We start from the raw sequence: 17962 nt of genomic DNA on the forward strand, positions 1-17962 counted from the left end.
AGAATTTTAAAAATATCATGGACCGATCAGATTACGAACAAAATGGTGTTGCCCAGAATGGGAAGAGTGTACAGAACTTTTGACTACCATTAAAATCGAAGGCAAAAGGAGCCCTGGTAAACGACAAATATTCTGGCTGAAAAACATTCGCGACTGGACCGTGAACACATAGACGCTTTTAAGAAAAGTGGAAAATAAGGATGAATAATTCATTATTATTGGAAATGGTTATAGCCAACCTTCATTAGAGGAGTTGGCACTGGCACTAAAAGAAGAAATAAATTTGTTAAGGAAATTAAAAACACTATCTATTTCAAACATAGCATATAACTGCTAATAACATTTTTATTATATTTTATTTATTATTAAATATTTGAAGATTCTTCGTTTTATCCACTTTTGGAAACTTTCTATTAAGTATATTTTTCAATATAAGACATTCCTTACATGCTTTATAGTAGACAATAATATAGAGATAATTTAAAGATAAGACAATATAAATTACTTGACTAAATAAAAAAATATGAAAAAAATATTTTTAAGAAACGCTTTTCTTTGGTTACGAGTGACTAAAATTAAACATAAAAAAATCAACTAAAAAGCAAAAAATAAAAAAAAATTGAAAAAATCTAACACATTCGTCAAAAAAAAGAATGTGTGTGTACTTTGTACGCACGTAAGAAGTTATACTTCTATTATATGATTTAAACGAAATTAATATACTTTTTATTTATATTTTGTTTAAATATTAAACTAATTTATACTTACTACTTCTCAAACATTTTTATTAGAACAGTGCCAAAAATTAAAATAATAAAAGAATAAAACACACACAAACACATTAAACAAGCCACAAATGATGTCTGAACATTAATTGTCGAAATTTTTTCTAACTAAATACGTATTTTCTGAAAATACAATTATACAGGGTGTCCCGAAAAGAATGGTCATAAATTATACCACAGATTCTGGAGTCAAAACTAGGTTGATTGAACCTCACTTACCTATATACAATAGTGCACACAAAAAAAGTTACAGCCCTTTGAAGTTACAAAATGAAAATCGATTTTTTTTCATATATCGAAAACTCTTAGAGATTTTTTATTGAAAATGGACATGTGGCATTCTCATGGTAGCAACATCTTAAAAAAAAATTAAAGTGAAATTTGTGCACCCCATAAAAATTTTATGGGGGTTTTGTTCCCTTAAACCCCCCTAAACTTTTTTGTACGTTCCAATTAAATTATTTTTGTGGCACCATTAGTTAAACACAATATTTTTAAAACTTTCTTGTCTCTTGTACTTTTTCGATAAGCCCAGTGTTTATCGAGATATTTTGAATATTTGTCGAATCCACCACATATTTGTATATGGTTAAGTGCGGTTATAGAGACATGTTAATAATCTGAAAATTTATTTATAATTTACATTTTTAGGTATATTTTGGAAAAGAAGCCACATCTCGATAAAAGGTGACTTATCAAAGAAAGACTAAGAGGCAAAATAGTTTAAAAAATACTGTGTTTAACTAATGGTACCACAATAATAGTTTAATTAGAACGTACACAAACATTTGGGGGGTTTAAAGGAACAAAACCCCCATGAAATTTTTATGTAAACATATTAAAAAAGAAGCCGCATCTCGATAAAAACTGGCTTATCGACAAAATATTAAGAGGTAAAAAAGATTTAAAAACGTTGTGTTTAACTAATGGTAACAAAATAATGAATTAATTGGAACGTACACAAAAGTTTGGGGGGGTTTAAGGGAACAAAACCCCCATAAAATTTTTATGGGGTGGAAAAATTTCACTATAATTTTGTTTTAAGATGTTCCTGCCATAAAAATGATGCATGTCCATTTTCAACAAAAAATATCGAATAGTTTCCGATACATTGAAAAAAATCGATTTTCATTTTGTAACTTCAAAGGGCTGTAACTTTTTTTATGAGCACATTTGTACTAAGGTAAGTTAGGTTCAATCGAACTATTTTTGACCCCAGAATGTGTGGTATAAATTATGACCAATCTTTTCGGGACACCCTGTATAATAAATATACTTACAATCATAAAATGTATTAAAAAAAACAAAAAAGAAAGTTTCTATTGGGACTCGAACCAGCGCTGATAAGAGCGGTTGGTATTGGAATTCATTCGCCTTCTCCGCTTAGCCACGGACACCATGTGTCATTATTTACGAAGATCGACTAACTAAACGGATTAAACTTGTGATATTTTGATATTTTGAAAATTGATCAAATTATTTTAATTTTGAATTGAAATGATTTATAATTGAAAAAATACAACAAAACATAGAGTAAAAAACAATATATTAGGTGAATATTGATAGAAATTTTGATGGTAATCAAATTATATAAATAAAAGTATTACATACTATGTATTTTGGCAGATCAAATAGGTAGGTTTATACCCATGATACATTAACAATTATTACGTACCTGTTGCTTTTAAACACTATTTAAAAGTCACTACAATATTATAAACTTTTTTGTTTCTGTCCTCACAACAATAAAACTAATATATTATACATTTGTTTACCTTTACCTCCAAACCACAGCTGCCATATCGGATAATTTTTGACATGTCATTTGAACATCCAATCAGAACAAAGTTATAATGCGCATGCGCCGGGCTGATAGGTTTTAACATATAAAAATTCACCCCCTATCGCCGGTAAAGAAGTATAACTTCAAAAAAAAGCGTGGCGCGTCTTCATCGAATAAACGGTTTTCGCACCACGCTTTTCTTTAACGAATGTGTTACGATTTTTTTTATTTTTTGCTTTTTAGTTGATTTTTTTATATGTTTAATTTTAGTCACTCGTAACTAAAGAAAAGCGTTTCTTAAAAATATTTTTTTCATATTTTTTTATTTTTTACTTTTTAGTCTTACACTTTTCAAACATTAAAATATGTCGTCATGTTTATTAAAATATGTATAAAACATATGATGAACAAATATGATGAACATGAAAAGTAGTCGGAATCGGTAAAAAATTTGAAACTTTATTGTTTATTTATGAAGCATAACGTAAACAACGTAAAAATTGAAATTATGTATAGTTCATATAATTAGCTACAATCTGTAAAAGTTTCAATTTTCTTTATTGTAAAAAACAAGAGAATTTAAGCATTTTCCGTTAAAATCGTTTTTTTATTTAAACAATTAAGCAACAAAAAAATTTTTTATTGACTATTCGTGTATTGTTCCCGCGAATGCATATGTCTGCAAATTTTTAGTCATTTGCATTGAAGAAAAGGCAGTCAAATTAACGTCCAAAGATTTTACCCAAACGATTGAACTAAAGAAAAGAGTTTAATTAATTAATACGACAAAACGAATTCTAATGTTAATTGTAGCACAAAACGTCTCTACCGGTGGTTTTTCTAAGACTACGATAAAAACACGAATTTTTTGAATTCGAGTTTTGGTTGAAGTTTTGTTTCGTATCGTATTGAAATTTGACACGAATAAACGCCAATTTTTATATAAAGAAATATATGAGCGTTCAAAATTTGAAACTTTATTGTTTATTTAAAAAGCATAACGTAAACAATTAACGTAAAAAGTGAAATTATGTATAGCTCATATCATTAGCTACAATCCGTAAAAGTTTCGAGTTTCTACATTGTAAAAAACAAGAGAATTTAAGCATTTTCCATTAAAATAGTTTTTTTTATTTAAACAATTAATAAACACAAAAATAAATTTTTATTGACTATTCGTGTATTGTTACCGCGAATGCATATGTCTGCAAATTTTCATTCATTTGCATTGAAGAAAAGGCAGTCAAATTAATGTCTAAAGATTTGATGCAAGCTATTGAAGTAAAGAAAAGCGTTTAAAAAATATAACGATTAAACAGGAAAAGTTTGATAATACTCCATAACATCATCGATTGAAATTTTGATAAGAATAATAAACAAAAATATTAGCTGCAAGAAAAATATCACTCACCCAAAAATAGAATAAGACAAATTGCAATGGAAATGACTGTCGAAAGTTCTCCTCGTTCTTTCGCTATTGTCTTTGGATACGTGAATCCATCTTTGTCGGATCTGACACAAAGCTGAAAAAGATAAAAGTTGAATTAAATTATAATCTAGTTAAATTAAATATGTAATAATAAAATAATTCGCTGTAAAACGAAATCAAGAGACGTCTTATATTTCAGTTCGTTCAGAGAGCGTCATAAACGCCCTTACGTATGTTTCACTCTCATTACTGTTACAAAACTGACGCGGTTGACTTTACTATTTTATTATTTGTGCTTTTAGGCACTAAGTTTAATTTTAGTTGACTTTATTTATTTTTAATAACTTACTTCTAAACAAATGAAAGACACTGAATGTATATCTTTTATTTTAAAAACTACGATATCTAATTTATTTATTACACCAAAACTAATAATTTATTTACATAATAACAAATTTATCCGCGCCCGATACATATCAAAATACACCGACGTATTCAAATTTACAACTCCCCTTACTAATTCCAAAAGCCCCTATTTATACATTATTACAATGTTCCAGAATAAGAAAGATTATTACGGAAGAATTCATCTTATTCTAGAATGTAGAATAACAATCGAAGGGTTATTTATATAAATATCAAATAAGCATTTTCTAGAAATAAATATCGAGGTTAATATACCTATTAAAAGGTCCCCCTTTTAAATGCATTCATAAATCAAATTCGGTAAACAAGAGCCTTTTTGTTAAATTATAATAAATAGGCAAGGAGCTGAAAACATTCGGGTGACAAAATCACGTCACATTGCCCCCTCCTTAACCCGGCACCTGCCACGTGGGGTGCTACCAGCACCCCAAACACATTTTTATCAAATATTTGGTATTTCAAGTTTGGTAACCGAGCTGTGCGTTATAGTAGCTTTCTATAATATTATATAGCATATATGTGTTAGTGTTTGAAGTGGTTATTTACTGTCATTCTGAACTTACAGCTCTAAAGTCGAATTGGGGTGTCATCATCTGGCACTTTAAGTTTTAAATTTTTTTTGTATTTTTGATAAACAGGTAAAATTTACATTTTTTATTGAAATAACTGATTTAAATTATTAATATAGACTCTATACTCACTAAATCTTAATTTTTTTAGATATTTTACTTGACTTCATTTATTATGGGTTGGTACTTGCTAATTTGCTTATAACACCTTTTTCATTTTATTTTTTAACTTTTATAACATATTAGTGGTTAATAAGTTAATAAAACATGTTTATTTATATTCTTGTGTTACTCAACACATTATTTTGTTTTTTAAACAAGTAGATCACAGAAAATTTTTAATGGGTGCTGTGAGCACCCCACGTGGCAGTTGGCGCCTTGCAAAGCCACGTGGCAGGTGTCGGGTTAAAAGAAGGTTCCTCCTGGAACCTTGGCGGGACTCGAACTGGATGCTGGTATCTGCAACTGGACCCTCTTTTACAACTCCCAGTTGTATAAAAGTGGCAGGGGACGGTCTTCGCTCCGCACCAGTAACTATGCGGATTGCAACAGACTAACAACTAACACCTGGACCTCGGTGTCTTGGAAAATTTCTTCTACCATATTTCGGATAACTCTCCAGTCTAATTGGCGGCATTCTAACTTTGGCATTGCTATATAACAATTATATTGCTAATATAACACATTCTTAAAACAGGAAATTTGTTAATTCGCACCCTGCAAGTAGATACGTTTTTTTCGATTGTATGCGGGCAGCATGACTTGACCACTGTGATATAAGACTGCTAAAATATATTACAATCAAGTAGCCTCTATCCACGTTAGAGATAGTCGTACTAAAAAACTACCTATCAAACGTGGAGTACGACAAGGTTCTTTGTTGTCACCCAGTCTTTTTAATCTGGACTCTGAAGTAATCTTTAGGGAGGCTTTGGATGACAGACAAGAGGGAGTAAGACTAGGTGGAGAAAATTTACAAGATCTCCAGACATTAGTAAATCTAGTCAGTGAAGCAGTTCTCGCAGAGGCCTTAAAATCAATATTTCAAAGACAAAGTGGATGGCAGTTGGAAAGATTCATATAGATCAAAGTCTGTATTCTCTTAGTGGATAGACCGGGTAAACCATTTTGTGACTATGATGAAGAGATAATAACCAGGATCGAATAAGGCTTTTGTGACCTGGAATCCAGTTTTATGTAACAGAAACCCGTCGATGAATATCCGCAAGAAGGTCTGGCAAGAAATGTTTTGTGTAGTGTATCCTATTGTATGGTTGTGATACATGGACATTAAAAACCGCAATGCTAAAAAATTAGAAGTAGGTATTCGAATTGTGGTGTGAATCCTAAAGATATCGTGGGTTTCACACACTTCCAATGAATATGTTCTTCAAATGATGAATTCAGACGGTCTGCTCATAAACATCATAAAGAGGAGAAAAATAATACTTCGGCTATATAATTAGAGGACCTAAATAACATCTACTTCGCCTTATAATACAAGAAAAAGTGGTGGGAAAGAGATGGATTGGTCGAAAGAAATTTCCATTGCCTCGTAATATTATACAATGGTGTGGTTCCACAATAGAAGAATTATTTCGCGCAGCAGCAGATAGAGAAAGGTTTTTCAGGAACTTTTGTAACTATGATGACGGTTAACGTCTGATTACGGACACGGCACCTAAAGAAGAAGAAGATACGTTATGTGGCATTGACAGATATTAATTACAAAAAAGCCTGTCGATGTCATGTAAAATATCTACTTTTATGTAAAATTTGATAAAATTTCATTTTTAGTTAAACAGATCATAAGTTACTAAAATGACTCTTCCTGCAAAATGTCTTAAAGGCATTAAAGAACCAGTGGAAGAAGAGAAACCATCACCATCTGTAATAACGTTACTAGGAGTTACAGTTGGATTAACCTGCCTGTTAGTTATGCTATGTTCTGGTAGAAGCTAATTTAACATTTCTGAGTTTCTGGTATACATTATTAAATTAACGTTAGAGAAAAATTAAAAAAACATAATTTAAACTGAGATTGAGTCGAGTACATTCATTTGTTGATGGCCTACCAATCGGCTAAGCTTGTTTGATGTTGGGAAAGAGGTTCATATGTTGTGTGATATTGTATGATACCTACAAAATATCCCGATAAACAATGTTTAGAGTGGCTACACACCCCCTTAGGGGTTACGCTGCTTACGCTCTCTAGATCTATGTTATGAAGTAGATCAGTACTCATTTTCTTTATTTAATTTTCTGTTATTTTTCTCCATCGTTTCCTATCTCTGTTTTTTTCTTTCTATTGTCGTATACCCGACCTGTTGAGGTAATTTATTACTTCTTGTAAGCATGTAGGTCTTGGTATTCCACGTCTTCTTTTGCCAGCAGGTGTCCATTCCAATATTGAGAATATCGACGTAGATGATTCTGATCATCATCATCATTCTCTTTGCCTTATCCCTATGCGGGGTCGGCTTCCCTAATTGAATTTCTCCACACAATTCTATCTTGGGTCATATCAATGTTAATCCCCTTTACCAACATGTCCTGCCTAATCGTCTCCTCCCAGGTCTTCTTTGGTCTTCCTCTCCTACTCCTTCCACGAATCTGCACTTCAGCATTTCTTCGTATTGGATGATTAACGTCTCGACGTTGAACACGACCAAACCATCTATGCTCTCTCATTTTGGCATCAATTGGTGCCACACCTAGACTTCCCCTAATATACTCATTTCTAATTTTATCCTTCTTTGTCACTCCACTCATTCATCTAAGCATTCTCATTTCAGCCACATGCATTCATTGTTCCTCTTTCTTTTTCACTGCCCAACATTCAGTTCCGTATATCATAGCCGGTCTTATGGCTGTTTTACAGAATTTTCCCTTCAGCTTCATTGGAATTTTTCTGTCACACAACACACCACTCGCTTCCTTCCACTTCATCCATCCAGCCCTAATTCTACTGCATGCATCTCCATCTATTTTTCCATTACTCTGTAATACCGATCCTAGGTACTTAAAACTATTGCTTTTCACAATCATTTCACCATCCAAAGATACCATTTTATTTGTAGTAACTCCATCTTTAAATGAACATTCCAAATACTCTGTTTTTGTCCTAAGTTTTAAACCTTTTTCCTCCAGAGCTTGTCTCCACTGTTCCAGTTTTGTTCTAAGTCTCTTTCACTATTTCCTACCAACACTACATCATCAGCATACATTAGGCACCATGGAATGCTACCCTGTAGTTTCGCTATTATCTGGTCCAAAACTAATGAGAAGTAAGGACTAAGCACCCAGCCTTGGTGCAATCCTACTTTCACCTGAAATTTATCAGTTTCTCCCACACCTGTCCTAACACTAGTCGTTACTCCCTCATACATATCTCTCACAATCTTACATATTCGCCAGGGACTCCTTTCTTATTGAGTGCCCACCACAGAATCTTTCGAGGAACTCTATCATATGCTTTCTCAAGATCAATGAATACCATATGAGCGTTGGTCTCTTTATTCCTGTATTTTTTTATCAGTTGCCTTACAATGAAAATTGCATCTGTTGTTGATCTGCCCTGCATAAAGCCAAATTGATTATCGGATATTTCGGTTTCTTCACGTATCCGTCTATCAATTACTCTCTCCCATATTTTCATGGTGTGGCTAAGTAGTTTTGTAGCCCTGTAGTTTGTACATTGTTGTATGCCTCCCTTGTTTTTGTAGAAGGTACTAATATACTGCTTCTCCATTCGTCTGGCATTTGTCTGTAGATGATTCTGATCTCCATATTATAATAATAAGTATGTCCTAGCCATTTTGCTCTTTGTTACTTTACACACTATATCTTCCTTAATTTTTTTTTTATTTTATTGGTTCTAATATTGCTCTTAGTATTTTTATTTCTTGTATTTTAAGGTTTTCCTCTTGTTTTTTGTCATGCTAAGGGTTTCGGCTGCATACATCATCATTGATCGAATTATTGTTTTGTATACCTACCTTCATTTTCGATTTCTTGCTCCATAATTTATTTTTTAGCTATATTTAATTGCATGGTAGATCTTATTTGCTGTAATTATCCGTTCTTTGATTGCTGTTTCCCTTTCTCCGTTGTTTGTTATTAATATTCCCAAATTTTAAATTTTTCGACTTCTTCAAAATGTTCTCCTACTCTAACTTTTTTGTTCTTAAAGTATTTTATGAAATCATTGATAAAAAAGTGCCGAAATAAAACTTTTATTATTACATGACTGTGTAAATCTAGACAAGGCAAACTTTGTCCAATGTTTATGATTTTTTATTGAATGAGTGTAAAGTAACATAATCAAACAAAATGTATTATTCAGTTTACTATAGCTTTCAATATACAGGGTAAATTTTTTCTTTAAATTTAAACAAATTTTAATGGCTGAGAAAAAAAATAAAATTTTTAAAAATAAAATAAAAATTTTATTCATCTTCATCTTTATCTTTTATGATCTAATAAAATTTTTATTTCAAAAGTAAAAGTCAGTGTCCTATAAATGGGACGCTGGCATAATATAATGGTTTAACAGAGTTGCTGATAACGAATCTCCTTGTCTAATAGTGGTAGTTGATAGACATGGTATGATGAAAAATCAATATATTATAAATTATCTATCAATAGAAATGAATTTTCTTTTAGAATAAGTAGTATTTTGTATTTTGACAAAGATACCCGATTTGGGCGTCGAAACGTTAATCAAATTATTTTTTTCACATTTAATTGAGGCTTATTTCCCATCTAAATCGTTATAATTATAAAAATGCCACAAGGAAATAGCTTCAGAACAACATTTTTTTATAATGTTCTGTCCACTGAACACAACGGCGTAACCAGGATGATCCTAAAGGGGGGGTTACAACTACTGGAGCCTCGGGGGTATGGTGTTAAGCGTATAGAACTCAAAGTACATCCCAATGGGTGGGGGATTATATCCCCCTGGTTACGCAAGACTCAACAAGCAACTAAAATGTTAATTTAGTAAATGAGAGTAAAATATGTATTGTGATAATCTACAGAAGAAAGATCAATATTCAGAAAAAATTGATATCAGGGAACAAGGGGGCTTGTTGTAACATGAGTAAGTAGTAATACAACATTTTTCAACTTATTTAGCTGAGTCAATCTTATCCTCTTATCGCCCTGCCCTGTTTGTCGATATCGATAGTCGTAAATAGTGGGTGTGTGCACATGCTTTATTTTGGTCAGGCATTTACAAATGCAATATTTGACTTTCATAAAATTTTGGTTATATTGCTTTAAACGGAACTGAAACTTTAAGGTACGTATTCATATGTGAATGCTCCTTGCTCGATGTAGCTGCTCAAATGGATACTGCATTCCCCTACATATAAACCGAAAACCGGTTGAATCGAAGAGAGTGAGCGGCGAGCACCAACGTATCCACTATGTGGAGCTGCTACACCGAGCATCGAGCACCCACTTACGTATGGATACGTATCTTTGTGTTCATTTTTTTCTATGTTTAGTTATATAATTTGATGATGCTTAACGATTTTACGATAAGGAAGTTATTTTTAACATTAGCAGAAGAAAAACAAGGTTTTAGGTCGGGTGTAGATCATGCACCGATGCTATATTTATAATGAGCAAGTTCAAAAGAAATCATTAGAATACAACAAACCGGCATATTTATGTTTCGTGGACCGCAAGATGGTATTTGACAGGGTCAAACTAAAGGATGTTATCCATTTGTTACACTCAAGCGAGGTATCTCCAGAAATAATTAAAACAATCGAAAACATCTACCAGAACAACACAATAAAATTAAAAGTAGAAGATGAACTAACTGACCCAATTGAAGCTGGAAATGAGATAAAACAGGGGATTCTCTGAGACCCTTATTGTTCAACCAGATCATGGATGAAATAATAAAAAGTAAGAACTAAAACACGAAACCAAATGGGAGAAAAACAACTTAACATAATCTGATATACAGACGACGCAATACTAATCTCTCAAAGTTAAGATAATTTACAACGTATATTGTATTAACTTAATATAATCGCCAGAAAACTTAATATGTTAATTTCCTCAAAAAAGACAAAATAAAAAAGACAAAAAATCCAATAAGATGTAAATTAGAGCTGGAGGCTCAGTTGATAAAACAAGTCATGGAAGTATCTAGGCTAGGCATCACACTATCTAGCTACGGAACGCTCGAAACAGAAGTGGAAGATCAAGTGAATAGAGCAAACAGAGCCGCAGGTTGCCTGCATGACACAATATGGAGGAATAAAAATATCGAAAAAGAAAAGAAAGGCAGAATTTACAAAATAGATCAGATCAATAATGACATAAGAAACAGAAACACTACCTTACACGATAGGCTATTAATTATGTTCAAAATAAGAGAGCTAAAAGGAACTACAACGTTAATGGGATTTTATTATCTCATATATTCAACGGACCTCTAAATTTGAAAAAACCGCGGAGTGCTACCATTTTAATGGGTGCGTTTTTGAGAAATGGGTGAATTAGTCCCTAGGCACAGGGTGAATTAGAGTGATTGTTATGCACTTTTGGTACAAAGACGTCTACAGGAAAATTGTTTCAGGATAAATTTACAATCGAAATATTACATTTTAAAGTCAAAAATATTTTTATTTACAAAAATATATTCAAAAGAAAAGCAAAAAAACAACACGAAAGAGAGAAATTTTGTTTTTTGCTTCATAACTTTTTTCCACGGGGATATAGGTATAGACATTGCTTTAGCAAAAATAACTTACATTCTATCTCTTTAAAATGACGTTTAATAGAAGTCTCTAGAATTTATATTTTCCGAAATAGGATTTTTCAAAATTCGCCGCTTACAGCATTTTTGGGCCATTTTCCCCATTATTTCGCAAATATTGTTCTGTAACTTTTTTTACGCATTTCTAGGTATATGGAATGGTACATTTATTAGAAAGAGGAGTCAATTACCTTTAAAATGGTCTATTGCATAAGGTTGCTTGACTATTTTGAAGCAAGTTCTGCTGTTTCAAGCTTTTATATTTTTAATGATTTTTGATTTTGTTATGATTATTTTTTAAATTTCTCATTATGACTTTTTTTCTTGTACATTTAGGGATATACATTGTATAATAGAAAACAACATATTTTCTTTACTTTAGAATGGTGTATTGATATCCAAGAGTATCCGTAATTTGAAAAAAATTTAAATTTTTTTATTTTCTTTTTCAATTGGAAGAATATACCTAATTACATATTATAATATAATTTTTAATTCCAAATAATTTTTTTTAATAACACTTTTCGATATTGTGAAATATAAAGGTACTTTACTCCTGAGCAAATTCATATTTTTTAACACACTTCGTACACTATTAATAAAATTTTATATCTGATGATTGCATTTTAGGTTTAAGACTATGCAGAGCATTTTATAAGAATAACTTTTTTTCATAAAATTAATACTAAAAAAGTTTTCCATATGGTTCCAACTATTGCATGTGTATATTATGTCACACTTTGACAAAGCATATCTTGTTTAAAAATAGTCCTAGAATTTTTTTACAGTATACCGTTTTAAAGTAAAGAAAATGAGCTTTCCTTTTTATTACACAATGTATATACCCAAATATACAATAAAAAAAGTTATAATGAGAAATTTAAAAATAATCGTAAAATATATCAAAAATCATTAAAAGTATAAAATTTTGAAAAACCATATCTTGCTTAAATATAGCCATACGGCCTTCTACGACAGAATATTTTAAAGGTAATTGACCTCTCTTTCTACTAAATGTACCATTGCGTATACCTAGAGATGCGTAAATAAGTTACAGAACAATGTTTGCAAAGTAACAAGGAAAATATTCCAAAATCGCTGTGAGTGGCGAAATTTGAAAAATCATATTTTGGAAATTATAGATCACAGGGACTTCTACCAAACGCCAGTTTAAAGAGGAAGGATGAAAGTTTTTTTTTCTGTGAAGCAATGCCTATACCTATATCCCCATGGAAAAAATTTATGGGGCAAAAAACAAAATTGCTATCTTTCATGTTTTATTCTTGCTTTTCTTTAGATATATTGTTATGATCTGCTTCTTATTAATTTTATATTAATTATTATTTATCTGATTAATTATTTAATTGTCGGAAATCATACATAAAAAATCAATAAAAAATCTCAGGGTGCCTTTTTATAATCTTAAAAAAATGTCTAAATAATCTTACGTTATACTTATCTTCTCTCGTGGGTTCAGTATCTCTTAGTTGATCCTAATCGGGGTAAAATAAGAAAAAGAAATAAAGCAAAATATAAAATAAACATACAGAATTGTCTTTTATTTATCAAAATCAAAACTCTAAAAATCTATCAAATCTAAAACCTGTGGACACAGATGTCCGAATGAAATTTCTACCACTTAAATTTATTCTAGTTAAAAAAAAAACAATTTATCGGTTTGTTCCCGATGACTTTGGTATAAAAAAATAAACAAAACCAAATTATGTATTCGCAAGATTAGCTATACTTCCTATTTACTTTTTGAAATATTGGAATTTTAATTCCTACGCTTTTTTCTCAAAATTTTAGTTTCCGAACATAAAAATATCTTTCACATAAATTGACTGACCTTTTGCTTCACTCACTCTGATGTCTTCTCGTGACCCAAAACAGCTCTCCCTCGTTGACTATGTTAAAGGCTACTCATCAAAGCCCTCTCCGTTCTCCAGCTTCAAAACTATCAGCATACCAGCACCAATTCTCCAACGAGCCAAAGCCTCTTTTGACCAGTACTCGATTCACACAAACTCCAAAAATTATCTGCTCTCCTTCTCACAATAATATAGAATCAAATTGGTATTTCGTCTCAATTTGATCTGTCTCTCGTTCCACTTTTCAGCACTATTCTCCACTATCAAACAACCACTGGTATTTGCTAACTACTTATCCACGAAAACGTCGAACTGCTCCTCAGCGATGCCAAAAACATAATGCCTTCTTTTTTAAACTCACTCAATCATTCAAACCACTTTTCCCCTTCCAAATTGCCAAGAATCAGAAACATTTCTCTTTTCCATTCGATAAACAAACAATCATTCTTTCAAAATTATTCCGACCATCCTAATTACTTTCGGGGAAGTCTACAATATTTACTCGGGTTGAAACAAAGATATTAAAATTCCAAACTTTCTTTTAAACCATTTTTCTAGAAAATGATAATTACCTCTACCTGTAGATTTTATAATTCCCGTAATAAACAATCTTTTTCCATTTTAAAACTAAATACATCGTCCTTTTCACTTTAATTATTCACAAAAGTCTTTAATGGTTCATCGGAAAGCTCATTAAAAGAGAAATCAACTTACATCCAAACTAAATTCTAATAAATATTTACAGATCAATATACAGGGTGTATCAAATTTATGTGCCCGCGTTATTTTAAAAAAAAATTAATTTAATTTTCATTTTGCCTTTGATTGATAAATTGAAAACACAATAATATTTTTGTAAAAAAACATGTTTTTGACTATAAAATGTGATATTTCGATAGTAAATTTAACCTGGAACAATTTTCCTACAGACGTGTTTGCACTAAATGTGCATAGAACTCACTCTAATTCGCCCTGTGCCTAGGGACTAATTCACCCCTTTCTCAAAAACGCACCCATTTAAATGGTGGCACTCTTTAAATGGTTTTTTCAAATATAGAGGTCCATTGACTATTTGAAACAATAAAACCCTGTTAACGTTGTAGTTCCTTTCTAAAATACATAATCAATTGCCTACAAAGAGAACAAAAAGATTGCTCGAAACAGCAGAGATGACAACCCTTCGAAAAATCGATGACAAGACACTGTGGGATAGAGCTAGACGCTAGAAGTACAGATATACAACGGAGATGCAAGGTGGACAACATTAATAACTGGGTAAGAAACAGAAGAATAGAATGGAATGACCACATAAGCCGAATGACAACAAATAGAGTAGTAAGAACGGCGAGAGATAGGATACCAATAGGAAGACGATCAGTGGGAAGACCACGAAAATGATGGAACAACTTATTGGAGGCTCATTGAAAAACAGACAGAGTCTGTTCGCAAGAAGACACACAGAAGAACAGAAGGTTGTATAAAAAAAGAAAAAGAAGAAGAGAAGCATTGATGGATATTATTTTGGAAAAATATGTCAATGTCATGTAAAATATATATGTATATGTAAAATTTTATAAAATTTCATGTTTAGTAAATAACTAAAAACAGATCTCAAGTTATTAAAATGGCTCTCCCAGCAAAATGTCTCAAGTCAGTGGAAGAAGAGAAATCATCAATATCTACAGCAATGTTACTAGCAGGACTTGCTGCAGTTGGATTGGCCTGCCTGTTAGTTTACTTTTGTGTTGGTAGAAGATCAGAAGGATCCGAAGGATCGGAAACTTAACGTTCTTGAATTTCTGGTAAAAATTATTAAATTAATGTTAAATAGAAATCTTCTCAGATTTTAAATAAAAAAAAATCAGTCGAGTACTTTCATTTATTCTCTTATTTACTTCTGAAGTGGGCAAAGAGAATAATACAATGCCGACGAAGTGCAAATAAACGAAGTACTTATAGAAAGACCTCAAAATGGATCAAAAATGGATACACGACATTAAAGAAAAGGCAAAAGGAAACTGGCACAGATAGCTCAATACAGGCAAATATGTAAAACACAGGAGGGACTATGTCCAGGACGACCAGGACTAGGTCAAAAGGGGCTGCTAAAGAAGAATATAAAAAAAATAAAGAGAACAGTAGAACTGTAGAACTTTGAGGACCTCATCGTCTGTTTTATAATATATAAATAAAATAAGCACCAAATACAAAGAAAATAATTATAAAAAAATTACCAGAACATTAAAAAAAGTACTATTAGAGATCAATACCAGTATTTTAGGAAAAGATTGTATACGAAGCAATAACTATACTAGTGTAGGAAACATAGGTTGAAAAAAAATTTTTTCTCCTGTCCTTGAAAATAAACTGCAGAAACTACCCCTATCCCTTGGCGAGCATGTTTTTACGATTTTCTCATTACATACCTATGCATTTTTTTGAAACAAAACTTATACAGAATTAAAGACCACTATTTTCTCTACAAATAAGGTCCTATGCATTTTTTTCGTATAAGTAACCGTTACGGCACAGTGGCGCAATAAACCTCAGAAATGCTTTGGCGGGCTCCAGTTTTTGTTATTTGTTTCGTCACCTATTCATTTTATTGATAACGTACTTAGAAAAATAAAAGAACATATCTGCTACATATTATGACCTATGAATATGTTACTTTCTTTGCACCCTAAAGCCACAGTGGTGGCGAAAAAACTTTTTTTTTGATTATTTTCCTTATTAATTCTCCTTTTTTTGGGGGTGGTTCCGGGGAAAATATGGAGGTGCATTATACAAATTTGTAAATAATGCTTCTACATGGGTAATCACTGAAAGGTTTTTTACTCTAGCATAAGCGGTTCAGATGGTATAAAAAGGGGTTTTTTTAATGTAACACCTTGCAATTAAAAAATGGGCAATTGCCCTTAAATGAAACCTATACCAAAAAATCAGCCACTTATTTGTGATCAATTGCCAGCGGGTTTCTTCTTGATTTCCATTACAGTTAGGGAAAAATATTTTTTTAAAAACATATTTTTTAAAAACTTGTCAACTTTGGGGCGCCGCTCACGCTAACCGGTGGGTGATAGACATATGCTGTCCGGAAATAATTAGTAGGAAATATAGTCCTCTTCATTTTATTATTAAGTAAATTTTTTGCAAAACGTACAGGAAGGCTGGCTACGTTTCGCAAAAACCACAAATTACCCCCTTTAAAGGGATGAAAATGGGGGTTCCGGGGCGATTTTTTTTAAGAAAATTTAGTCTCATAATAAGCACCCCTTGATATACCAGAAAAATAAATAAAACAGAACTGGTGTCCATTTTGCGAGGTTCAACCTCTGTTTCCTACACTACTAGTAAGTAAAAAATTGTAAAATGGGCAAATGGAATGGATATAGGCCGCTTACAGACGAACCACTATTTGAAGTCGAAGTCGACAGCAAAAAGGCGATGGCTTATCAGCAGTATCGGGGTTTGCTGTGGTTCTGATCGACTGCTTTTTGTAGTTAACAACGGCGACAAAATGTAGTCTGTACAAGCAGTTTAATTATTACGAATTCGAACGAAGAAACATTGCTTTTCTTGCTCCTTCGAAAGCGCAGACAAAAAGGAAAGGACGTAAATTTTGGGTGTATCCGATTGTCTATGACCATGACCGTTCAAAGTTTGAACAGTCAAGATTTTGCCTTTGCATTTCTGTTGCTATATGAATCACTTTTGAAAACTGCAGCAATGAAAGTGTTTGTGTCGAACGGCTCCATTTTTGTCAACACTGCTTTCAAAATCAACAAACACTCTTGTACTTTTTGTCGCTGCTACCGGCGTTTCATGTTGAAAAGAGAATCGCTACAATTATTGAGAAGTTAGCCTACGGGAGAGACGTCAACCGACGACAGAAGTTGTAGTGCAGTCGAGAAAACGCCCGTGTAAAAAGGAAATGCGTTTTGCACTGTTGTTAAATAATGACGATTTCAAGTGGCGACAGACAACCACAAACGCTCGACTTTTTGCTGCCGACTTCGACTTCAAAAAGGGGTTCGTGTGTAAGCGGCCTTAGTGTCTCCATATAAAGATGCAAGAGCAGCATTTTGTGATGAGATAATTAATTCATCTGTTAAAAATTTATTTGATAAAAGTACATACATACAGTGGTAGAGCGCCCTAATATACGAGTGTTTTGAGATACGAGCCGCCGAGCTAGCTATGTTTTGCTTTGAGATTAGAGCAAAAGGGCCTAGCCGGGTAAGATGGTGAAAAGTGCCCCCAACCCAATTTAAATTCCATATAGGCCACTTTTTAGCACATATAGAGGAACTCACTT

General features: G+C 32.2%; 1 protein-coding gene across 2 annotated transcripts in view; it reads right to left on the reverse strand.

Moving 5' to 3' along the window:
* The window catches only part of LOC126879940 (stimulator of interferon genes protein homolog), a 91602-nt gene that overhangs the window by 59032 nt on the left and 14608 nt on the right, over nucleotides 1-17962 (reverse strand). For both annotated transcript variants that reach the window (XM_050643315.1, XM_050643316.1), the window contains exon 2: nucleotides 3980-4091. In XM_050643315.1, coding sequence (XP_050499272.1) covers nucleotides 3980-4091 — 112 coding nt within the window. The remainder of the gene's footprint in view (nucleotides 1-3979; nucleotides 4092-17962) is intronic.

Source organism: Diabrotica virgifera, chromosome 2 (assembly GCF_917563875.1).
Source record: "Diabrotica virgifera virgifera chromosome 2, PGI_DIABVI_V3a".
NCBI lineage: Eukaryota > Metazoa > Arthropoda > Insecta > Coleoptera > Chrysomelidae > Diabrotica > Diabrotica virgifera.